This window comes from Lissotriton helveticus, chromosome 8, assembly GCF_964261635.1.
Source record: "Lissotriton helveticus chromosome 8, aLisHel1.1, whole genome shotgun sequence".
In the NCBI taxonomy this organism is placed as follows: domain Eukaryota; kingdom Metazoa; phylum Chordata; class Amphibia; order Caudata; family Salamandridae; genus Lissotriton; species Lissotriton helveticus.
Genome location: NC_136069.1, coordinates 798,642,836 through 798,669,588, shown reverse-complemented (window position 1 = coordinate 798,669,588; position 26,753 = coordinate 798,642,836). Strand labels below are relative to the sequence as shown.

Here is a 26,753-nt window from a genome sequence, read left to right as displayed (position 1 = left end):
CCTCCGTCTAATTCATTATAAATATATACACCAAACATACCATACCCCGGCCAAATTATGTAAATATGGTTTGAGGGACAACGCCTGTTGTAAGAGATGCGGGATGGATCAGGCAGATTTTGCACACCTCGCATGGTGTTGTGGGAAGGTGAAGACGTATTGGGAGACTGTGATTCACCACCTGCGTTTGATTGTACCCTGCACGTTATCCTTCACGCTACAACTGTGTTTACTAGGCCTTAATATACCTTTGCGGTCTATGAAGAAGAAACTAGTGGCAATAATGTTACTACTTGCCAAGCAGAGGGTGGCAATGTACTGGGATAGTAGAGGGGCTCCTGCATTGGAAGATTGGATACTGGATGCAATATATTGTAGAGACAATTTAATGTACGCGGAAGAACTGCCTACTGCTTCCAAACCCTCAGATATTTGAGAACCACTTACTGTTTACTTGCGTGAACATCCTGATCTGCTAAAGACAAACCGCTAATTCTATTATTTGATTGTTTGGTACGCTACTGTTCTGTTTTATGACTGCTCAGCCATTTGATATCGGATATTGTGATGTATTGGATCTCTCAATATGATGTACATCATGTGATTGTTACAGATGTGACCATTGTTATGTACTTTCTTGGCAAAATCAATAAAAAAATAATAATTTGAAATACTATGCAGGTGTCGGACGCATTTACGAATGTTTTACTCTTTTTTAAAGAAGATTCACTTTCACCCCCTTTAATAAAATATACCTACTCTCTACTTATTATAAAAAGAATATCTTATTTGGAGCACTGATGACTGCCTTTTTGATCATTCACTGCAGAAAGGCGCAGTCTGAAGGACTTAGGACAGGAACAATCATCCCACTTTACATATGTATATGCAAAGAAAAAGCTAGTGATTAAAGGCCTTTAAACATAAATTCGGCAGTTATAGAACTAATTTAAAAATCACATTAAAAAGATAAGTGGGCTATTTTGGTACAGTCAGATTACAGTTGCAACACCAGCATGGTTTCACTAGGAAAAGATCATGTTGTCTAAAAGACTTATTTCATAGAAATATATATATATATATATATATATATATATATATATATATATATATATATATATATATATCACCTCCACGTTGGTTCACAGCACGGGATTTCTGCAGCGCTCATGCATGTGCGTTGTCCTGCGGCTGAACCCACGCCGCTCAATTATGCCAAAAACTTTTCCTCATCAAAGGAAAAACGGGTCGCACAGCCAGATTTGATTATAACAGCAATCTTCTTTTATTACTCAATATCACAGGGCAATAGCGCAACTGATCTACGCGTTTCGGTGTCTCTCCACCTTGCTCACGATCAACAGGGTTGCCCCACCCCTTTACTTTTTAAAGATTACATTTTTTTCTTTACTCTCATTTCCTGTCACATGTTGTCCCAAGGATTCTGGTCCTTGTAGTTTACAACTTGTTATTTACAAAAAAAGTCAACCTTTATAGTATTCAAAGTGATGTTATTAACCAAACATCTTTGTCTTGGTTCTTTGTTTGTCCAGTGTATGTTGCCTTCCAATAGGCTGTTGTTATTATTTTTATGCCTTCCAATAGGCTGATTTTGGGTTTATAGCCACTGCTGGACAGTAGTATGTTTGAATTCTTTTATACTATTTCTGCTTCATAGGTGCACATATAGTTCCTCCGATTGATTTAATCCATTTGGATGCAGGCTCCTCAGATTAATGATGAATCTCGATTCTGCTTGCCTCAGTTTTCTCTCCCGATCACCTCCACGTTCTCCTTTTGGAATTGTTTGTATGCCATAAAATTTTAATTTTTGCCAATCTGCCTGATGGTATTGTTCCATATGTTTTGCTATGGCATTTGACCGGTCCTTGTGGATTGTTGCCCGCATATGTTGCAGAATTCTGTTTTTCAATTCTACTGTTGTGCTGCCCACATACTTCATTGGGCATGGACATTCAACTACATACACCGTGAATGGAGTTTTGCATGTGATACACTGTCTGATTTGCCACTTTTTTTTGTTTGCCAAGGTCAGCTCTTTTGTAGGTTTGGCTATTTGGCACACCTTACATCCGTAGCACTTCACAAACCCTTTGGTTTTGAGCCAATCATCTTGTCGTTTCTTCTGAAAGTGACTGTGAATCAAGTGATCTTTTAAATTTTTGGCACGTCTGTATGTTATCGTTGGATGATTACCCACAATTTCCTTCACTGTGTCATCCAATTGTAGCAGTTTCCAATTTTTTCTTAGAATTTTCCCAATTTTTTCACTTTCTTGGGAGTAGTCCATGATCAAACGAATTTTTCCTTTTTCTGTATCCTCTTCCAGATTTTTTCTCTCTAGACATTCTTCTCTTGTCTTCATCCTTGTTCTATTCAAGCATTTTCGTACGATTTTTTGTGGGTATTTTCTTTTTATAAATCTCTCCATGGTCTGTTTGCTGTTTGCTTCCCACTGGTCTTGTTCACTGCATATCCGACGGACTCTCAGGAATTCCCCGTACGGTATGCTGTTTAACAATGTTTTTTGGTGGAAGCTAGTCGCTTCAAGCGTGGCATTGGTTGAGGTTGATTTTCTGTGCAATGTTGTGTGAATCTGGCGATCTTTAATATAGATTTCAGTGTCCAAAAAGATGATTCTTTCTTTACTCATATTGTAAGTAAATTTCAAGTTTGTTACACTGTTGTTCAATATTTGAAAATATTCCTGGAATTCCGCTTCTGTTCCGTCCCAGATTATTAAAAGATCGTCGATGAACCTTTTCCAGCTCACAATTTTCTCCACTATGTCTAGAGAGAAAAAATCTGGAAGAGGATACAGAAAAAGGAAAAATTCGTTTGATCATGGACTACTCCCAAGAAAGTGAAAAAATTGGGAAAATTCTAAGAAAAAATTGGAAACTGCTACAATTGGATGACACAGTGAAGGAAATTGTGGGTAATCATCCAACGATAACATACAGACGTGCCAAAAATTTAAAAGATCACTTGATTCACAGTCACTTTCAGAAGAAACGACAAGATGATTGGCTCAAAACCAAAGGGTTTGTGAAGTGCTACGGATGTAAGGTGTGCCAAATAGCCAAACCTACAAAAGAGCTGACCTTGGCAAACAAAAAAAAGTGGCAAATCAGACAGTGTATCACATGCAAAACTCCATTCACGGTGTATGTAGTTGAATGTCCATGCCCAATGAAGTATGTGGGCAGCACAACAGTAGAATTGAAAAACAGAATTCTGCAACATATGCGGGCAACAATCCACAAGGACCGGTCAAATGCCATAGCAAAACATATGGAACAATACCATCAGGCAGATTGGCAAAAATTAAAATTTTATGGCATACAAACAATTCCAAAAGGAGAACGTGGAGGTGATCGGGAGAGAAAACTGAGGCAAGCAGAATCGAGATTCATCATTAATCTGAGGAGCCTGCATCCAAATGGATTAAATCAATCGGAGGAACTATATGTGCACCTATGAAGCAGAAATAGTATAAAAGAATTCAAACATACTACTGTCCAGCAGTGGCTATAAACCCAAAATCAGCCTATTGGAAGGCATAAAAATAATAACAACAGCCTATTGGAAGGCAACATACACTGGACAAACAAAGAACCAAGACAAAGATGTTTGGTTAATAACATCACTTTGAATACTATAAAGGTTGACTTTTTTTGTAAATAACAAGTTGTAAACTACAAGGACCAGAATCCTTGGGACAACATGTGACAGGAAATGAGAGTAAAGAAAAAAATGTAATCTTTAAAAAGTAAAGGGGTGGGGCAACCCTGTTGATCGTGAGCAAGGTGGAGAGACACCGAAACGCGTAGATCAGTTGCGCTATTGCCCTGTGATATTGAGTAATAAAAGAAGATTGCTGTTATAATCAAATCTGGCTGTGCGACCCGTTTTTCCTTTGATGAGGAAAAGTTTTTGGTATATATATATATATATATATATATATATATATATATATATATATATATATATATATATATATATATATATATATATATATATATATATATCACAGACAAGAGAAGGGTGATTCATGTGACAAAACTGGAATCCCTGGAGGAGGAGCCAAGATGGCGATCAGGACGGCTGCTTGAACGCTTGGCTCCGTGCACCCTCCCGCCCGCACGTATATCCTGGCGATTACCCTGAGCAGCATTTGCTAATTTGAGTAGGTAAAGGGAAGCATTCACTTACCGTCTGCTTCTGAGGCTCCTCCGTGCAGTGGACCCGAAGAAATGTCCCCGATTGTTTGGCGGCCTTCGAGGCGTTGAGACCGGGATCTCGAGTGAGGAGAGTGTCCGGCCGGAAGTGATGTGCCAACGGCCTCTGGTTGCACTGGGAAGCCGATCGGAGAGAACCTGGGATCCGAGAGCCGAAAGAGATGAGACCCACCCACTCCCCATAGTGGGTTGCCTTGCGGAAGGTGATCTATAGCCGGGCCGGAGTGAAATTCGTGATGCCCGGCTCCCCTTCGGAGAGACGCCCGATCACGATCACGACCCGCCCCGGGAACCTGTGGAGGGCTCTCGAGGAGCGACGGGGGCTGGTTTAGCCTTTTGGTGCCTCTCCTTTCTGTCGCCTGCCCCGACTACTGAGATCCCGCTGTGGATCCTGCGGTGTCCGGTTGTTGGGCCCGATCCCATGGTGAGGTGGGGGGACGAGAAACCGGAACGGCTGTTATGGCGGATGGTGCCCTCCTGCGTGCCCCTCACCCGGGTAGGGAAGCCGATGCACGAGAGAATCCCGGGGTTTGGCACCATGAGAAACCACCCACTCCCAGAGATGTCCTGGCTGCTTTAACATGCCTGCAGACTACCTGATCTGGGAGGCTCGAGAATTGAGGAACAGGATGGCCGCCATTGTTGCTCCGCCGTTGTGTGACGGCGCGGATCGCTCTCAAGGAGGCGCCGCTGTGTCTGCCCTTGCTACATGGACGTGTTCCCCGGAAGAATCTGCACTCGTGGAGACGAGGATGGCTTTGGTTCATGAACTGGCTGTGGATGACCCTGTTACATATGTGATTGTCTCCTTGGGGCCTATCCCTGAACTGCGAGTTGGGGTACAGCGTCGGTCCATGGTTTGGACGGCACCGGCGGGGTTTCAGCGCTTCCCGCTTCGTGTGATTCCTTTTTCAAGGCTGGCGGGACTGTCTTCGGACTCGAGACTGTTGGTGCTGTTCATACTGTTTCGATCCGTCTTCTGACGTGCATCATTGGCGAGACTCCGGTGGCTTGTGTTCAACGGCATGATGGCACTGCTGGGTCCTCCCGGTGTATTCGGACCTTTTGCGCTACTTTGTGTCCTGTCTGAGAACTGGTTTAACGTTGGTACTATCGACAGAAGAGGCCAGGGGTGACTTTGTTTGGGACATGGAGGGACTTATAGGTGGTCTATGGTGATTTAGGGGCGCTTCGCTGAGCTGTAATTGATTGCGTTAACATGACTGCTGTTATCTGTCTTTTTCTACCGTGGCTGTTTAGACGTTTTTTGCATGCGGAGATGGGAGGGTCCGGAACACTAGACCGACGGCCCTTCTCCTGTATTTTTTCTTTTTCTCTTTTTCTTCTCTGTATTTCGGGTCCCTTATTTAGGGCGACAGGCACGCTGCTGGGGGAGGTAGGCCGTAGCCTTCTGCAGGGGTGCAGGGTTGGGGGTTGGGGGATGGGTTTGTTGTTTTGTTCCTTTTCTGTCTCTATGGCCCTTTGCCCTTTTCTTTTTCGATGTCGTCTTCATGTCTCCCATAGTGTGTTTTGCCTTGAGGGGTGGGACTAGTTCGCCATGATTGCTTAGTGTTCATTGCGTCTCTCCTTACCCTGATGCCCCTCCCCTGTCATTCTCAATCTATGTACGTCGCTGGCGTAACTTTTGCTTTTAGTTGGCTGTGCTGGGGGACTGTATGACTGTGCGACGTTGACTCTATTTTATTTTGTGTTATTGCAAAATGAACCGACTCAGATCCTTCTCATTGTGTGATACTTTAACTGTATGTCATATCCTGGATGCTCGTCAGCCCTCGACCTCCGGACCGCTGTATTTTGTACGCTATATGGCTTCTTTTTGTACTTTTTCCTGATTTGCGTTGCGGCCGGCCGGCTTGGTTGTAGGCCTATGGGTGTATTTCTATGTTGAAACAATAAAGGTTCTTAAAAAAAAAAAAACTGGAATCCCTGCAAGACTCTCAGCAATGTTCTGCAATGGAATTGCGAGTGAGAGCTAAAAAGTGCTTGCACTGGATCCAAGTTGGTGCAACGGACTGGAAACCAGATAATTCTCAGGAGGCTGTGCAGGTTTGAAATTTGAAATTTTGTGCAAAAGAGAATAGGAAAGGCGTTATAAATAGGACTAGACCTGTAGCAGTGAATGCCTGTGGAAAGGGGAAAACAGTACATTATTGGGAATTCATACATTCTTTGCTCGTCCTTATCCATGGTAGAGCAGGAATCTCCCACGCTGACAGTCATTAATTATTAGATCAGATCTAGAATATTGAAGCTTTCGATAACTTAATACTGAACATTTACAAATGGTTGCAATCGGTTATGCTGTGAATTTCCTTTTGAAGTGTCCTATGTTTATCTGAGAAAGATAAACAAAGGACTTTAGAAAAACAATTTTACAACATCTGGTATCAAGTGTCCAGCTGCCCCATCAGACTCTAAAACTAAGACCACATCAAAGTAACAAATTAAAAACATAAACATGAGCCCAGAAGGGAACTGGCTTGTGTGCGGTTGTGCTCCTTATGGAAAAGAAAAATACAGTCACTCAAAGCGACTGAAGTGTGCTAACCTCAGGCCCCACTGCTGTAGCGAGAAAAAGCTAAATGTGAATGACACCAACAGCTGTCTGAATGTCCGTATTAAAAAATATATATATATAATGCTCATATAAATATTTTTTTTTAATTAAAAGGTCTTCGCTAACACCAGACCTGAAAACCACCAACTAAGTAAAAGATTTCCCATCAAAAATATAGTACAAGGGAGGAGCTACGCTAGCAACCAAGATGGCCGCATAAGCTCCCGGCTCCGTCGACCTCCGTCGCTGGCGGACCTATCCTGCAATTAATCCTGATCTCCCGCCCGACTCCCGGGTGTCTGAATTGTTGCTGAGCCCAGGGGGGCAATTCCAGAGTTTTTCTCGCTCTGATTGACGAAGTTACACAGTCTTTCATTTTTGGGCCTACTCCAGTGTGTAAGCCGGGGCCTCGAGTCTGACCCAGCCGGGTTTCAGTTGAACAACATCGGCCGCGAGTACCTGGCGGAGTCCGGTCTCATCGGAGTGAAATTTATTCTTCGATCCTGGTGGTGGTTTCTGGTCCCGGCGAATACTAGACAGACGGCGACTAGACGTGTTTGCTGAGGTGGGTGGGGGGCCAGGTCCCGGGGTCCGCGGGTGGGGCCCCCGCTCGCGGCAACAGTGTAAAGAGCGCCAAGCCTACAAGTCGCCCGTCGCTTCCGTTCATCCCGCTCCTGTTTGTTTCCCCGGAGTAGCCGGCCTCCGGGGTTAAGGACCTGCTCTGTTATCGTGCAAGCAGCGATGGATCGGACGATGTGTGGACCATCACTGGGGACCGTAATGGCCGCCATCGGGGCTCTTCACTTGCAAATGGAGGCCATCTTCTACAAATTGGCCGTAAGCATCGAGACTGTGTGTTTGAGACCGGACTCCAGCCCTGTGTCAGACCTGCAACATACGGTGACCCCCGCGAAGCTTGATCTAACTCAAGAGGAGAACCCCGAACATAATCAAGACCTGGTGCCATTTGTCTGTGCACGAGTGCAGCGGAATGTTGCCGGAGCCCTTGAACAACCAGCACAATCGGCAGAGTCATCGCCCGCGCAGGACTCATCTTTTCCTTCGCTGCTGGAGGCTTCCTTTCATACTTTTTTGACTGACTTCCGTGTATCTGGGAGACTTCGAGACTTAACATTTTTTACCCTTTCCGGCAGTATAGGTCTTCTTTTTTTACAACGCTTTGACTCTTTTGCTACTATGTCGGTCCTACCGGATGGGGTTTGTGCGATGGATCGTAAGGGCCAGGGCTGAATTTGACTGTCTGAGTTCGGTACAGTGACTATCTTTTGGCTCTGCTGGGTGGTGTCTGTGAGCGTAGGGGCCAGATGGAAGTCTGATTGTCTGGGTTTGGTACAATGGCTATGTTTGATAAGGGATTTGCTGCCTCTGTTGTGCCGGGGGTTGGGCGGGAAGGCCTTCTCTTTTTCTGTGACTCCCCTATCTGTTCGCTTATTAGTCTGCTTTAATTCGCTTTGTACGACGGTAGGGCCGGTCTGCTTTTGGCGGGGGGGAGGGGAGTCCGGGAGCTCGTATTGTATTGTATGACATTTCCTCCTCCATCTTTTCCCTTCCTTGGGGTTTAGTTTAGTGGGCGACAGGCACGCTGCTAGTGGGGTTAGGTCGTAGCCATCTGCAGGGGTGCAGGGTGGGGGGCTGAGGTTTTTTTTCCTTTATTATGTTCTATGGCCTTTCTTTTTCCCTTTTCCCTTCTTCACAAGAGATGTGGCATATTATCCTGAGCCGCTTAGTTCCTCATATCTGGGTGTCGAATGTTAGATTTTAATATCCTGTCTTCTGGGCGGGCGGTTTCCGATGCGGTTTGCTTAAGGTTATCTGTACTGTATTGTTTAGCCCCAGCTCTAAGCTGGCATTGTTGACTTTCAGATGCCTATAACTGCTGTGTATTTCCTCAAATCATTTGCCCGTTCGCCATCACAATATGTTCCTCCAAATGACACCCGATATGTACATTTCTTCTCTTGTGTTATAATTAATAAAAAAAATATTTAAAAAAATATAGTACAAAACATTATCATACTATGGAAAAATATCACCACACCCACGTAGTTGTCACAGCTGACAAAATACAATACTACCCAAAAACGATACCCAGTCTCCATCTATACCATGGTTGTTACCCTTTTATTTCTGCCCTTTGGCTATTTTTTTTTCAGCTACTAATTGCTCCAAGGCCAACCATAAATGTTAGGTGGAATTAATCAAAAAAACTCCATCACGCAGAATTTGACAAGCATAGTCAGCACTTCAATGTATCCAAGTTACCCATTTTCAAACACGGATGCTAAAAGACAAACAGCTAGTAGGTGGCTGAAGCTAGCCGGGCTCAGGGATGGTGGTCATATCCAATGAATCCTGTGCGTGTTTCATGTTCTGTTTCACTATAAGGAAAGAGGAGTCAAGTACAGGTACTGGTCAAGGGCCACAATGCTGGACACTAGGTATGCCTGCACAGAACACACATCAGAAATAGAGACCACGACTGATTCCACAATAGCAAGGCCAGTACTGCTCAAATGTTTCTTCCTGCCTGAGATGAGATGAACAAGGTGACATCTCATGTTCGCTGGAGTTTAGCAGTAAATACTTATTCCTAGGCAACTTTCAGGGCCACACAATTTTCTATGTAACCATCCAGAGCATTATGGGGTAGGGAGGCAACACACCTGTAGACAACCCAGAACTGGAGGTTATAGAGAGCAGGGGATGCACACAGGAACGCTTAGGGAACGCAGAACAGGTCAGCTCAACTGGGTTAAGATGATTCTGTGCAATCCACTTGCGGTAAGTGTGGAAAAGGAGGACAGTTCAAGTTCAGGAATTTGTATAGCGCACTACTCACCCAGAGGGTCTCAAGGCGCTTGGGGGAGGGTGTGCATTATTTATCGAATAGCCAGGTTTTAAGTTGCTTTCTGAAGGAAATGTGGTTCTGTGTAAGGCGGAGGTGAGTGGGGAGAGAATTTCAGGTCTTGGCCGCTAAGTAGGAGAAGGATCTTCCTCCCATGGTGGATCTGTGGATGCGTGGAATTGCGGCGAGGGCTTGATTGGAGGATCGTAATTGGCGGGTGGGTGTGTAAAAGGACAGACGTGTGTTGAGGCATTCGGGTCCCAGGTTGTAGAGGGCCTTGTGTGCGTGGGTGAGGAGATGGAACGTTATTCTCTTGTTGACGGGAAGCCAGTGGTGGTCTTTCAGGTGACCGGTAATGTGAGATTGGCGAGGGATGTCCAATATGAGTCTGGCTGATGCGTTGGAGTTTTTTCTGTAATTTGACTGTGGTTCCGGCGTAGAGGGTGTTTCCATAGTCCAATCGGCTAGTGACCAGTGCGTGGGTGACAGTCTTTCTTGTTTCGGTGGGGATCCAACGGAAGATTTTTTTGCGCATGCGAAGTATGTTGAAGCATGAGGATGAGACGGCGTTGACTTGTCTGGTCATCGAGAGGGAGCAGTCTAGGATGAAGCCCAGGTTACGTGCGTGGTCTGTAGGTATGGGTGCTGTGCCCAGGGCCGGTGGCCACCATGAGTCGTCCCAGGCAGAGGGGGATGATCCTAGGATGAGGACTTCCGTTTTGTCTGAGTTTAGTTTTAGGCGGCTGTTTTTCATCCATTCGGCTACTTCTTTCATGCCTTCGTGAAGATTGGTTTTGGCGGTGTTAGGGTCTTTGGTGAGGGAAAGGATCAGCTGGGTGTCGTCAGCGTAGGAGATGAGGTTGTGTTGTCGCGCGATGGATGCTAGGGGACTCATGTAAACATTGAAGAGGGTGGGACTGAGTGATGATCCTTGTGGTACTCCGCAGATGACTTCGGTGGCCTCTGATTTGAATGGGGGGAGGCGGACTCTCTGGGTTCTCCCGGCGAGGAACGAGATGATCCAGTCCAAAGCTTTTCCTTGTATGCCGACATTGCTGAGGCGTTGTATGAGGGTGATATGACAGACTGGGTCGAAGGCGGCGGAGAGGTCGAGTAGGATGAGGGCAACTGTTTCTCCGTTGTACAGTAGCGTTCGGATGTCGTCTGTCGCTGCAATGAGGGCGGTTTCGGTGCTGTGTTTGGCTCGGAAGCCGGACTGTGAGGTGTCGAGGGAATTGTTGGATTCAAGGAAGGCGGTGAGCTGGCTATTGACGGCTTTCTCAATGGACTTTGGCAGGGAATGGGAGGAGGGAAATGGGGCGGTAGTTCTTAAGTTCAGAGGGGTCTGCTGTGGGTTTCTTCAGAAGGGCGCAGAGTTTGGCGTGTATCCAGCTTTCTGGGAAGGTAGCGGAGTTGAAGGAGCAGTTGATGACATCACGGAGATGGGGTGCGATGATGGAGTCTGCTTTGTTGAAGATGTGGTGGGGACAAGGGTCGGTTGGTGATCCTGAATGGATGGAGTTCATTAGGCGGATGGTGTCTTCAGTGGTGATTGGGTTCCAGGTGCTAAGGTTGTTAGAGTGCGGTTTAAGTTGGGGGGTGGGTGGAGTGGACTGTTGTTTGGATAGGTTCTCAAAGCTGTTATGTATGTCAGTGATTTTGTTGTGGAAGAAAGAGGATAACGAATCGCAGAGTTCTTGGGAGGGAGTAATGTCGTTTGAGCCTGCGGTGGGGTTGGTAAATTCTTTGACGATGCTGAATAGTTCCTTGCTGTTGTGGGCGTTGTCGTCGAGTCGATCCTTGAATGCTGATTTCTTGGTGGATTGGATCAGTTGGTGGTGTTTGCGGGTGGTGGCCTTGAAGGTGGTCAGGTTGTCAGTGGTTGGGTTTTTTCTCCATGTTTTTTTGAGGGTACGGCATAGCTTCTTGGATTTCTTAAGGTCATCGTTGAACCAGGGGGCTTTTTTGCTAGCCTGTTTGGTCTGGTGGTTTTTCCAAGGGTGCTAATTTGTCAGCGCTGTGAGTTATCCATTGTGTGAGTTTGGTGGCAGCTTGGTTTGGGTCCGATGATAGGGCGGGAGGGTTTTGGTTGAGCGATGTGAGGAGTTGATCGGTGTTGATTTTGTTCCAGTTTGTTCGAGGAATAGGTTGTGGGGGGTTGTGGGTCGTGGTTTTCTTGTTGCTGAAGTGAACACAGCTGTGGTCCGTCCAATGGAGAGCTGTGGTGTGATCGAAGGAGATGTGTTTGCTGGAGGTGAAGATAGAGTCGAGCGTATGTCCGGCTACGTGGGTGGGGGTGTCAACAAGTTGTTTGAGTCCGAGATTGGCTAGGTTGTCTAGAAGGGTGGTGGTGTGGTTGTCGTTTTTCAATTCTAGGTGGAAGTTGAAGTCGCCCAGTAGAATGTAGTTCTCGGAGTTGAGGGCATGTGGGCTGATGAAGTCAGTGATGTCTTCGCTGAATTGTGTTCGGGTTCCTGGTGGTCTGTAGATGAGGGTGCCTCTAAGTGTGTTCCTGGGGTCGGTGTGGATCTGGAAGTGGAGGTGTTCGGCGGTAGCGAGGTTATCGTCGGAGCTGGTCGTGATTCGGATGGTGTTCTTGTGGACGATGGCGATGCCTCCTCCTGTTTGGTTGGTGCGGTCTTTTCGGGTGCTCAGAGACCTTAACTGTGAGGGACAGCAAAGCACATCAAGCCATATAGGATTAGTAAACAGGGTCTTCATAAAGATACATTCCTAAGCTATCAGATGACACAACTGGACAATGGTGCTATGCTATTAGTTTCTCAGGAACCCTCTGCTAGAAACTAGAAGGGTTACAAAGAATATGGCCTAACATGAGAAACTGGTCGCTCAGTTGGGGGTGAAACAAACAGCATGTAAGGAAATGCCGGACACCATATGGTTTGGCTGTGTCAGGAGTAAGTTCTAAATACTTTATAAAAATGAATGAAAAGCGAGGAGGGCAAAAACCCCAAGGAGATGCAAGGAACCACTCTAACAGTGGGTGGTATAGTGGACAACTGAAAGAGAAAGGTCCCAAAACATCATGCTTTAAGGAGTATTTAGATTTAAGTAACTTTTATTGTTCATTTAGCACCTAAAATTGGGAGCTTTAAAAAAAATTACACTAGAGTAACAAATCTGTATACTAGGAGGGTGAGTTGCTGTCTGGCATTGATGAGGTCCGGAGGCCAGGGACTGCGCAGCTTTAAAACCCTTTATTTCACCTAATTCTAGCCTCTGTGGGTTCTTCAGTTTGTTAGTGACCCCCCTACCCCATGTGCTTGATTCTGATCTCAAGCTTATCCTGCCTGGTGGGGCCATAGTCCAGCTGTCTTCGAACTTGAAAATTTGAATCTTAACCAATACCCAGGCACCATAGGTGTCTGTGGTTGCCATTTGCTGGTCGGACAGCAACATCTTATTTTATTTCCATTTTTGTTGTTATTTTCAGACTGGCTGTGTGATACAATAAATAAGCTCAACATCTCAAAGAAGGGACCATCTGCCTACTAGCGTCCTTACCAGCTCTTTTATGATCCCCCTCATGTCAGCACGCTATAATGTTTTCGGTGGAGTTTTTTTATAGAGCGCACTCAACCCGAAGTTATCAGAGCGCTTTACATGAGCGCTAGTTGCGTTACAGACAGACGCATTCATTTTGCAAAGTACAGGGAGATCAAGTGATATGCCCAGAATCACAGGACGTTGAGTGTTCCTGCCGAGACTCGAACCAGGTTCCACAGATTCATATTTTAAGGTTTGCATCCTCTGGTTCACAACATAGGCACAATCACACTGCTCATACAGATACCCATCACATACCATAACAAAGTTACAGATATGCCACACTGGGCTATGTATCAGAATCAAGAAAACCCACTACTTCAGAATAACTACATTTGGAGATTCTCTAGTAATAGTTTCTGTAGATCTATGCCTTAGGTGTTCAGCAGTGCCACAAGTCCTTTGCCTCGAAGCAGGGAACCAAGAAAGAGAAAATAACTTCTGGGCCTAAAATGTGAACATTATATTGCATATTGTGTAGTATTTGAAGGTATGCTTTTCATATGTATGTTTTGAGTGCCTCCATAGCCAGTAGAGGAAATCTGAGCTTCTTGTTTTACATCCGAGAAACTAGTAAAGAAAGAGTGGTATACGAATACTTGGGTGTGGTGAAAAAGTGAAACAAAAGAATTATTGTCTACTTTTTCGGTCTGTATCATCTGAGTTTGAGTACAATGAACTATTCATTTATTGACTCAGATGTCTTTGTCTGTCACCTCAAGATGTATTTCCAGGTGATGTCAATGATGTAAATACAATCTCCCATACTGGAGCTGGAAAAACTGGTTTTGTTTGGCACGAGAGGTGTGGAAAGATTTTCCAATTATATCCTTCTGGCTGAAGGTGAAATGCTGACTGTGATGTCCAGTCATGGCGTGAGCAGCAAGACCTCTGTGCTCTCAACTACTCGCTCATGAACCTGCCTAACTACCTTCTTTGGGCATCTACTGCACAGCACTAGGTGAAGTTTCTTGCTAACAAGAGGATTTGTTATACTTTGCTGCAGGAAAAATCAAACTGCCCCCCCCAATATCTTTCTGCAGTCTTCACTGACTCCCCCCAAAACTCACACACCAGACCCTTGCACTGGTGCTATCAAATGAATGTCGTGCAATAAAGGGGGTGATACTCTTTGTGTCGTCTAAGAAATGCTGCTTAAGAGACAACGTGCTACTCTGCTACCTACTTAATATTATTCTTTTCCACTTGCTTTACCCCCACACACAATACACATAGCAGGCTCGACAGGGTCCTTGCTGCCAACATTGACGCGTCCCTTGTCTTATCGGTCACGCATCAGGCTCGGTTTTTGTCCGACCACTCGCCCGTGACGTGCATGGTACAGTGGGTGGACCGGTCCTCCCACCCAAGGACCTGGCGGATGCCAGGGGGATCTTCTGCAGGATCCGGTGGGACGGGACCATGTGGAGACGTCCCTGCGTACTTATTTGGACCTGAACTGGGAAGTGGGTGGTATCCCTTTTGCGACCAAATGGGATGCCCTCAAGGCAATCGTGCGGGGCGCTTGTATGGGTCTGACATATGGAGTCCGTAAACAGCTGCTCCGTGACCTCGCAAGTGCTGAGGAGCGCCTCAGCCACTACCAGTCCTTCCCGGACCCGGATGGGTCACACGTGGACTCTGAAAGGACGGCCCGAGAAGGCGTCCATGATATCCTGGACCGGCTAGATAGATTCACTCTTGGTCGATATCGCCAACGCCTTCACCGAGAGGGGGACAAATCGGGCCGTTTGCTGGCCTGGATTCTCCGTAGGGAATCGGCCCCTGCGCGAATTGTTGCGTTGAGAAATCCCGCTGGGGTCCTGGTGCACTCAGAGCGGGACCTCCTTGCGGTGCTCCGCACACATCTGCAGAAGGTCTATACTGCTGACCCCCTGGTGACGGAGGCGTCGTATCAGCCATACCTCCGGGACTTGCCCCTTCAGACCCTCTCTAAAGAGGATGCTGAGGACACGGATGCCCCAGTGACGCTTCGTGAGGTCAAGGTGGCCTTGGCCGCCCTACCGAAGGCTAAGACGCCAGGTGGAGACGGGTTTCCCCCAGAGTTTTACCAGGCGTTTGCGGATACCCTCGCGCCCCGTCTCCTGCAGGTTTACCATGAAGCGCTGGAGCGAGCCGCGCTCCCGCCCACCATGCAGCAGGGTGAGGTCTGCATGCTCCTAAAACCGGGTGGGGATAACTGTGATCCCGCGGCCTACCGGCCGATCACTTTAATCAATACCGACGCCAAAATCCTTACTAAGATCTTGGCCACCCGGCTGGCACCACATATGGCGCGCTTGGTTCATCATGATCAGTGCGGGTTCATTCCAGGCCGCAACACCGCCATGAATCTCCGGCGCCTGAATCACGTTCTACATGAGGCGCGCGATAGGGAGGATCCTCAGGTCCTGGTCTCGATCGACCTGGCTAAGGCCTTTGATACAGTCAGCTGGGGGTACCTCTTAGAGGTGCTTCGGTTGGCGGGGGTGGGGCCCCTTTTCTGCGCCTGGATCCGTATTCTTTACAGTGGGCCTACGGCCAGGGTCAGACTCGGAGCGGCCCGCTCGGAGGAGTGGCAGTTGGGCAGGGGCACCCGTCAGGGGTGCCCCCTGTCACCGCTCCTCTTCCCTCTGGCGATTGAGCCCCTTGCGGTGACACTACGGGCGGAGATGGCATCCTGGGGTATACGGGTGGGGGATGTGGTGCACCTGGTCTCGCTTTATGCGGACGATGCGTTGTTCTATCTGCCCTCCCCACGGGAGTCACTGCCGATCCTGTTACACCACTTGGAACGCTTTGGTGCAGCTTCTGGGCTGCGTCTTAACCCTGAGAAATCCCTGATCTTTCCCCTTGCGGGATGCGGTGATGACCCTAATGTGGGTTTCCCGCCCCTGGGACTGCGGTGGGAGATGACGGCCTTCCGCTATTTGGGTGTTCAGGTGGCTGTCTCTGATGAACAATTGCTGGCCCGGAACGCCGACCGTGTGCTCAGTTCCCTGCAACAATCTGTATCCTTCTGGAATACGCTTCCACTCTCTCTCATGGGACGGTTGGCCGTCTCGAAGATGGTAATGCTGCCTAGAGTATTGTATCTCCTACAGAATTCCCTCTGTCCTCTCCCTCCTCGTATTTTCAGCAAGCTCAATACGTTGCTCACCTCCCTGCTCTGGGCAGGCAGACGCAGCAGAGTTGCGCTGCGTACGATGGTCGGACGCTGGGAAGAGGGGGGCTTGGAAGCCCCGCGCTTTGATTTATACTATTACGCGGCCCAACTTATACCAGCTGCACGCTGGTTCGCAGGCGCGGACAATTGGGAATTGCGACTCCTGGCTGGTAGCGCGGATGAAAAGGCGTTGCAAGTGGCTCTGATGCGTGGCAGGGGAGCGGATGGCGACCTACCATATATTGTCCGGCATACTGCGGGAATCTGGCAACGAGTGGTGGAAAGGGTGCTGAGACGGGCCCCTTTTCATAGGGAGCTACCGATTTGGATATTGGCACCGGTCACACTAATGGAAGAACACATGTCGTTTCGGGAATGGCGAGAGCGCGGCTGCGACACGTTGGCAGACTTGTATCCGGATGAGTCCTTCGTGACCCTGGAGAGGGCTATGGAGGCCTTCAGTCTTACTGGGGGCCAGTACCTCCACTATGGAGGCCTACGGGACATAGCGAGAGCGACGTGGCCACAGTTCCCTGAGGCGCCCCAGGTATCCCATACTTTGAATATCCTGCTATCGTGCGGCACGGGATGGCGCTTGATAACGCTTTTATATGCAGCGATGAGATGCGACTCGGCGCCTCCAATGTCCCCGTCCTGGGCGGCATGGGAGGCGGATCTAGGGGTTGCCTTGGACCCGGGACAACGGAAACGGGTGGGGACGCTTACCAAGAAAGTGTCGTGTAACGCACGTTTCAAATTGATCCACTTTAATTTCATGCACCGCACTTACGTAACCCAGTTGCTCTGCGCCGCATCGCGGCGGATAAATCGGATGCCTGTCCCAGGTGTGGTTCGGTCGGAGCCGGATTTCTCCATTTAGCCTGGGAGTGCCCGCTGGTCGGGGACTTCTGGAGGGTAGTAGTAGCCCACATCCGGAAGGTCACGGGACTGTGTCTTGACCTGACCGGACTGTGTCGATCCATTGCTTGTTAGCCCTGGTCCCCAAACCCAAGAAGAAGAATCCATCTTATAAGATGCTGCAGCTGCTTTTGGTGCTGGCTAGACGGCGAGTGGCTATCACCTGGATGGGACAAAGGGCGCCTGAAATGTCGTTATGGCTTCGGGATGTGGGGGAAATGGACACTGGCTGAAGAAACACACATGCAACATACACGTAGAGATGAGCGGCTACAGGAGGACTTGCTTGCATGGCGTATGATGTGTGCTGTGGGGTCGTCTGACAATGACTCCGATGCTACTAGTGCTGCATTGTTCTCGTCCGAGGAATCGGGACCTGAGGAAGGGGTGGCGGGTGTTGGGGAGGGAGAATAGGGGTTGGGGAAATACCCTGACTACTGCGCACATGTTCCTATTGTCAGTTTCTATACTTGCACTGTATCCCGTGGATTTAATTCTTGCGTCTCCTGTACTATCTGCAACTGTTGAAGCTGTGCTGGGGGTGTGAACTGCGATCACCTGTATTTATGTACACTGATGCCAATTTTGGGGGGGGACTGTATTGTTTATTCTGCTGAAAAAATTAAGTTTGTAAAAAAAAATATATATTCTTTTCATTGTTTTCTCTTTCTTTCTTATCACTTTTTATGATGATTTGATGGGCTGTAGTATTCTTAACAGCTCATGTTACTTGCTATTATTTTTGTAAAAATAATCAAATAATTTTGACAAAAAACAATAAAAAATTAGAACAAGAAATAACCGACCGGACCCACTGGTGCGTATTAGACAACAATGGGAGGCAGACGTTGGGAACTTAGAGGAAGAGGATTGGCAGGATGCTCTGTCTTCCCCACGAAAAGTAGCTACTCCCATGAGACGGAGGCTAATCCAACTCAAAATCCTGCATAGATCATATCGCTCAGTGGGGACCCTGGTCAAAATGGGGAAGAGAATAGACACGGAATGCCTTAGGTACTGTACCCAAGAATGAACGCTCTTTCATATGCTCTGGGAGTGTCCCGCAATTCAATCCTTCTAGGAGGGAATCACAACTAAGTTGAAGAATATCTGTGGGAAAGAGATGTCCAACTCCCCACAACTCTGCCTACTTAATATATGGGAGGCTTCTGATTTAACCCACACTGAACAATCATGGGTCTCCCTGGGGCTTGCCCCCTAGCCAAAAGGAACATTGCCCTAAAATGGAGAACAAGGGACACACCATCTTTGGGTGGATGGGAGAAAGACATGGATAGATCCGTGATCGCAGAAAAAGAGGTATTCAATAATAGAGGTTGCCCAAAGAAATGGGATAAAAAATGGGCTAAATGGAATGAGTATAGGGGTGAAATCTGTATCCTCTCCACAGACAAACTGCGAAGGGGGAGGGAAGAGATCGCTCAACCAGAGTTGTGATGTGTTACAAGTGCATGAGATGAGCAGTAACCCGGGACCTAGTGACACAAAATGTAATGTGCAATATCTGCTGAACTTGAGATCTATCTTCCAACCTGTTGTAATGCTGAAATTCTTTCAAATAAAAAGTTCACACAAAAAAATTAGAACAAGAAATTAATTGTGCGGCAATTCTTGCCTCCTTGACTTTTTGTACATTAATGCTTCTAAATAGTTAAGCGATTCCAACTATATCCATTATCATGATTAATGCTTAAATTATACTAGGCGAGTTTTTTACCATCAGAGATGACAAATAGTAAGTCTGCCTCTTTATAATCCATAGAATTTATCCTGCTAGAGTTTCTTCTGTTCATATGTTGAAGAGACAGCGTGCAACATCTCCGGAAGCTAGACAATATTTGGCTATTCTTGGCACATGCGGTGAAGGATGAGCTCAGCTTGTGGCACGTGTAGTTGGCGGAGTTAGTGATGAACTAACAGAAATCTTTCCCACTGCTGGGTGCATGTAGGGTTTCCTTGGCTGAATAATGCTGCACCTAATGGTCGGGTACCTGTGGGGCAAGAGAAGGCATGGTCGTGCTTCTGGCTGCAGCCCCAGAAACAACAAACTCAGACCGACCAAGCTCCAGCAAGAGGCAGACTCATCCTGACTTCCCTCTCCCCCGACATGGAAGGCATGAAAAGGGTACAAAAATGTTAAAAGAAACTATATCGAGATGCATCCACTGTACAATAGAAGACAGATTCACATGCAATGCCTGCCAAGGGCATCTGTGACCGCATGTCTTTGCATGGCCCATTTCAAGGTAATAACACACAGAATCGATGATCAGGGTGATGAATGTTGGTACTGCGCACCCTTTGGCAAGGCCAGATCTGCAGAGCATGTACAGTACCAACTTAAATGACCCAGAATTCTTTTTACGTAACGGTGTTAGCCAACACTCGTGTGTAATGCAGCACCCCAAGCAGATCAATTTATCAACTGAATTAATCTAGTTTAATATAGTAGACAACCTTTGGAGTGCGCCTCTATCTCTCAGTACCAGAATTCTTTGAGCCACAGTTACTGAAAGCTAGAATGTCAAGGGGAAAGGAAATTATCTAGACAGCAGATCTGAATTGCTTGCTGGATATTGATATCAATAGGTCATGATATGGATGCATGATAAAAACAGGCAGGCACTAGAAATGAATGCTGCCCAATCTGACCTAGTAAGTGCTTTGAGACACCTACACCGTGAAACTAAAGATTATTCCATTTCCTACAAAACACATATCAAAACAGACAGCAGTGTGTTAGTATGTGATGGCCAAGATACACCCGCCCCCCCCAAATCATCAAGGGGAAACAAAGGCTGATGGTTGACTGGGTGGAACTGTGCATACTTAAAACATCTAGCTGAGTTCAAGGGTAAATAAGCAGCTACAGCAAATATCCTGTTAAAATATGAAAACAATAGATAAAAGCCAAGATGTAGCAAGAAGATGAAGCAGGCTTAATACCTCGCTTCAATTGCTAGTCTGGATAAAAAGGCCATTGTGTAGCCTGGGACTAACCACAAAGCAAGATATCAGGTCAAAAAAAGCATACATTCCTTATTCAATAAGTATTATAAAAAGTTGCGTTAAAAGAATTTCCTTGAGTACAAACTAGTACGGATTCTCTGCTGAGTCAGTGTGTAGTCAATTCTCTGACTTTAGAGATTAGGGTGTATTAAATAAGATTAGCAGTTAGATGTAAAATGCAAGAGAAAGCGCCTAGACCGAACAGATTGGGCATAGAATGTTGTGAGGAATCTGTGGTCACACCGCATCACATAAGCACTAGCAAAGCCAATCGGTCTCACCTTTGGGACCCACTGACTTTGCCAATAATTTTGGTAATGCTTTGCAACATGGACAAAATCAAAATAAAAGGCACATGGATGCGGCTGCAGTGTCGATTTGTAGATGGGACTACACAAAATAACCAGACACCATTTTTAAAATGAATTATTTACCCATCCTAGAAGGATGGGGAAATTGAAAAAAAAATAAAGAATGAAAAAGAAGCAGCCTAAAAACTGCTTTCTAAGGCAGAGAGGCATGTAACAATGCGCTGCATGACCCTTCCCCACAAAAATAAGAGGAAAAAAAGACTGGACGTGGGAAGGCTAGAGATTATCATGCAGAGGAAGCTATGGGGATGGGCGGGGAGGGGAAAAGCAGTACACGAGAGAGATCAACACAGAAGCGGGGGGAGCACTGGGGCCAGAAAGCAACAGAGCTCCAGGGAGGAAAAGCACACGAGAGGGAGCCTGCAATAAGAGGGAGACAGCAAAACAGACCCACTCGACATGGGGAGAAGCACACAAATGAGAGATAGAAAAACACATGCACTCTCATGGCTGGCGTAAGCAAAAAGAAAAAAGAATAATTACCTAATTATGAGCAGTGTAGGAATAGAAGGAAGTCAATCAGAGAAATGGTAAAAGGGCCATGCTCCAGGGAGGAAACTAACACAAGATAGACAAGCCTGGACAAGGAAAGCCATAAACCTAAAAAGTTGTTGCAATTGAGAACGCATATACTGTAAATGCAGGAGACAATAATAATAATAACACTGCCAAATCCCTGGAAAGATCAGAGGAAATACTCACATTACAGACACTTGTCACTACTCAACTGTCACAAAAAGGTTCCGACTAAGGGGATTTTGTCCAGAATGAAAGAATTTGAGCCACTTGCACAGGGAGAGCATGTGGGATTCATTATAACTTAAGATAATGCAAAATAGTAGCCTCAGTAACCCGAGATTCTAAAAAGGCATTCCATCAATTTAGCCTGAAGAGGCTTAATAAACACATTAAAGACTAATCATGGGGAATCACAGTGTTGATTTGAGTGCTTCACAACTCTTCAAAACATTGAGTAAATATATAAGTACACTTCAACTCCTTTCATTAAGGGACACAACTGGGATGCCCCTTGACCCCAATACTTTTTGTATGGGGTAAAAGGATAGTGACCTCTTGCTTGTTTGGGAGCAGCAGGAACATCCAGGGTTTGTTGTCCAAGTGGAGAACCAGATGAGGTCAGCAGGTGTATACACTGACAATCTAATACATCAGAGCATCTATCCCAATAGAGTTGGAGTTAGTAGGCCTGCATATGCGATGTTCTTTAAAACACTGTATGCTAGGCCTCATACCCAAACCCAGGAAGAGTGAATGTGTGCAATTTTAGGCAACATGGTTTAGTACAGTAAAATTAAGTGTTCCTCTACTCTGGACACATCTGAAGGCAAAGTAAACACAATAAGATGACAGACGGATCGATTAAACCTTTCACACACTCACCCCAGTTACTATTAGATCTGTGTTAAATCCATCATCGTTCTTTTGCTCACTTTGCCACCCCAGTTCACACCCAGCCATATGCAAATCAGTCTTTACTCTGCCCTTCATGGGAACAGTCCAGCCCGAACTGCCAAGCCGGGTCCTCTTAGGACTGTTAAGCATCCTGGGAGCAGTTTCAGGGTAACACCCCTCATCAGCCAGGCTAACTTGAATCCAGTGGCAAAGTGAGCAAGGGACTCACAGGGCCAAGACTGATTTGCATATGGCTGGGTCTGAACTGGGGTGGTGAAGTGAGCAAAAGAACCATTATGGATTAAACCCAGATCTAATAGTGACTGGGGGCGGGTGTCTGAAAAGTTTCAGCGCTCGGTCCATCATCTTATTGTGTTTGCTTTACATCTGAAGGCAGCCTATCTGGTTTAGTAGAAAAGGGAGTTGGTGTAATATGCCAAAATTGTTCAAAGTGCAAGGGTCTGTGACACAGACAGGATGGTGCAGATGGATCAATCACAGGAGAGATATGTACAACACACTATGATTACTGTAAAACTTTCCAGCTGTGGTTGACCTCTACCATTCCAAAATTCGTCATTATGACAATTTAAAAACGCAACACTATTTTGACAAAGACGCCAAAATAGTCCTAAGAAATGTACTGCTTGTATTTTGTTCTCTTACTGTTGCGTATTCGTGGTAAGCATGAGTGACGACTGTGCTTTAGAATGTATGTATGTCTTTGGGAATGTTAAATGGCAGTCAGACCAGTTTGACAAGTAGGTTAAACAGGTAGGTGCTTCATTCCTTGTAGGGTGTTGTTCACGTGGTCTACTCTTACACCAGGTGTAACATCATCACGAATAAAAAATAAAATAAAAACGTTTTTGCTAACTAAATTCTTTCCGTTTCTGGTTTCAGGCAGACTTCATTGAGATGTGGAAGCATGCTCAAAGGGTTTGCGCTGGTTCTTGTTTTGTAGCTTATCACACAGAACTTGTCAAATCGGATCAGTTTGACCACTGACTTGCATATGTGAGGCAGCTCACTGAGAGTTACCTGCTGCTCTTACACAAAACACACCTTTTTGGACCTTGCACGTTGGGCCCAATTGAACCAATTTGACTTCCACATGATGATGCAATCAACTCAAAATCTGGTAGGCGAGCTTGTGGCAAGGGTTTCCCAGTTTATCGAGCATCAGGTACTTGATATTACAACAGAGAAGCTTGCCTAATCTCACTATTCTCATGGTAAACATTACAGGATTAAATATTGCATTATCAAAAATTCTACCCGACGATTTGACAGATGTGAGCATTTTCTCAAGAAAGACCATGAAATGCAAATCCTGTAATAACTGGGGTGGGTGGTACAAAGCAGCTTTTTGCGGCCCAAAATATTTGGGAGCTTAGGGAGAGAAGAACAGGGGGTAGATGACTGGGTACCTAGACAATGTTTTTTGCATGGTAAAAAAGTAGCACCTGGACCCTGCCAAATCTGTTGGAGTAAAGTGAGCAGTCGTTATCTGACCTGTGTGTGTTAAATCATTATCACAGATGGACTTGGTGTGAACGAGTTTTTAGGTAATCACTAGTGACATCAATGAAATTGTTGGCAAAATCTGAGAAACAACAGTAGTCTCAGCATTCATTTTATGAATATAACACCTATTTTTCTAAATCATTTTTCTGCTTTTCTTTCCACAAGTCTCTTAACATCGAATAAAAATAGTTGCTCTATTCAATGAACTGCAGAAAACGCTATAGAACACCTTGCACATTAGATATTTTGTTTACCAAGCAAATTATAAAATAACATCAATTTGCAGCTGAAAAACCATTCATATTTATGTTACTTCTTTTAATGTAATTGCCAAAATGTCTTCCACAGAAAATATATAAAAATATCAATTTACAATGACACATAATAATGCATTACAATAAATAATCAATGCAGAAATGTACAGTAATGCAGTATATTAAAATGTTAAAGCATTCTTTACAGATAGCAACGATGTTAATTGTACACATACAAATAAAACATGAGCCGCATTCTGAGCACCTTTTCTGCGAAAATGACAACCCCATTTTTTTGGGGCTATCTATATCTTTTTGGGGATTTTTGATTCAATCGCTAATTCACGTATCTTAAACCTGAAAAATATTTGTCTAATATTTGGACCACAAATAAAATAAATATGTTGGTATAGATCCCGTGTCTTGATGTTGTGCTAGCAAGCTACGTCTGGAAATATTCAGAAAATTAAGATTTAATCATTGCAAAACTGAGCTTGGAATTGCTTGAATCTCCTCTGTACATAACAGTTTTGCTTCCAAAAGGAGATTAATATGTTTATTATGTTAAAAGGAGTTTATATTAGTCCTGTTCTCGCTGAACCCGTATGCAATTAGGCACCGACTTGTAACGGGCTGTAAAAAAGGTTGCTCCTATATTTATAAAAACTGAAAGCTAGTGCACAAATCCCTGTTACTAGTTGCATACGTAAGGCTAGAACTGGCAATCTGCATGCATAGACAAATATCCATGGAGACCATTTATGCAGTTAACCCGATTGATTTAAACAGTCACCACTCTAACTCATGCACTGAAATTGCAGACACTGTAGCTTCATAATTTTAGGTTAGAGATCTTGTTTATCCAGGCTGGTAAAGAAAGAGAGAAATCCTCCCGCTTCTGCCAAAATCTTTGGGACCATTTTGTCAAAGTTGTCCACGCTACATGGGAACTACAATGAACACTCAAATATCTGTGTTTTTATCCTGTCGAGAGACTGACGACCGATTATCCACTTAATAATTTGCTTTGGGTTTGTATTACATGATGCCCATCAAACGAGGACGCCTCTGCTGCATACATACATTTAGTGTGGTCTTAAACGAATCATACAAGTGCAGTCATTCTTCAAAATAGTACCAACCTCAGTCACGCTTACTGAGCAATACACTCCGGATGTCAAATTGGGAGATTAAAAAAGCACCTTTCTGAAAATCCAAGAGGTGTCCAAGCAAAAAAAGGTATATGTGACGAGGAATGAGCTTTATAATTTGGGAACTATGTTACGACCGGACCTGTCAACTATAAACGGTCACGTGTAGGGATCAACCCGTGACCCTCACAATCATGCAGCTTTCAGGGGGAACGACTGACCGAAGAATTTGTATAGGCCGCCGATCCTTGCCTCAAGAACGATCTGTTTAATCCTATCGATGGAAGTGCACAAATCCTCACCTTGCATTCGTCGTTCCGCTCATTGGGCTCACAAAAATTGACCGGAGCCAAGCCGGGGAGGTAGAAAGCCGACAAATGGTTGAACGTCATCAGCAGGCAAAGGGGAACTAGGGAAGTGCGCACCGCCATGGCTGGTGGAAGTGTCTCGGTGGGTCTCGGTATCTCCTGCTGCTACTCCCGATGACAGACCCTCTCACTCCCAGCGTTTTCCGGTTCCTGCTCCGCAGACACGTCAACCTCGTAGCTGACGTCAGAGCGACGCGCCGTCGCGAACATGACAGTCCTGAGCCAGCCGAGCCTTGGAGGAGACGGCCATGCAGGAGTCAGGCCGAAATGGGCAATTGGGTAAAAAATAATTAGCGAGGCGTGGCCAGGCCCCACCCACTCTCCTTCCTTGCTCTCTGGCTGCTGGCTGTGAACGTTCTGTTCCGCCTGTCTAGGTCATGGGCGCGTCTGTGACGTGGCGTTGTTAATATGGTTACGTTCTCAGTGTTCTTTTGAAGTTTGGTTGCGAAGGAAATGCAGCGCCTTACACGTTGGCAGCGAGATTCCTTATAGCCGGATGAATATTTTCTCGCATTTCATTGCAACCAATACGTTCGTAAACAGTGACTTGATTAGACGGGGCGTATTGCTGGACAGTGGCAGCGCGTCAGTGGCGTAGCAAGGTTGCCATGGTGCTTAACGCAACTTAAATAGCTTTCCTTTTTTTATTTAATGCGATTTTATATAGCGCGAACTTTACCCGAAGGTGTCAGAGCGCTTTACACAAGAACCAGTTGCAGAACATAAGGATTTAGGATTACATGCATTACATAAACGATTCAAACAGAAAAAATTGCAAATGTACAAGATGTAAAGTGTGGTGTTGTGCTCGTGGTGCATTCTCTGGTTGCTATAGAGTTCTCAGTTATTGAGAGAGAGATGCTAGCTGTTGTATGGGGTATTGGGAAGTTTAGACAATTTGTCTGGGGCACTAGATTCACCTTGCGGACGGATCACAAACCCCTACTAAAAATCCTTACCTCAGAAGGGATGTTGAAGGCCACTCCAAGACTTGCACAAATGAGTCTTAAGTTACTGGGATATACGTATGATGTTGAATATCTTCCTGGCAAAAAGAACATAGATACCGATTATTTAAGTCGTTCTCCCTTACCTGGTTGTGATGACTCATATGATTCATTTGAGTCTAATGAGGTTGCTGTTATTCATGAGGACAATGACCAAAGATTAGTGGCCATCTCTAAAAAAGATTGGGAAGTATGCTGTAATAAAGATGAGATATTAAGCTCTGTCCGTAACTATGTCATTAGAGGATGGCCACATAAATCAAATTTGAGAAATG

At 45.7% G+C, this 26,753-nt stretch overlaps 1 protein-coding gene across 1 annotated transcript in view; it reads right to left on the bottom strand.

Moving 5' to 3' along the window:
• Positions 1 to 25,769, bottom strand: part of TM9SF2 (transmembrane 9 superfamily member 2) — a 402,149-nt gene extending 376,380 nt beyond the window's left edge. The window contains exon 1 of the mRNA XM_078657617.1: positions 25,406 to 25,769. Coding sequence (XP_078513743.1) covers positions 25,406 to 25,534 — 129 coding nt within the window. The 5' untranslated portion in view covers positions 25,535 to 25,769. The remainder of the gene's footprint in view (positions 1 to 25,405) is intronic.
• Positions 25,770 to 26,753: the final 984 nt, after the last annotated feature.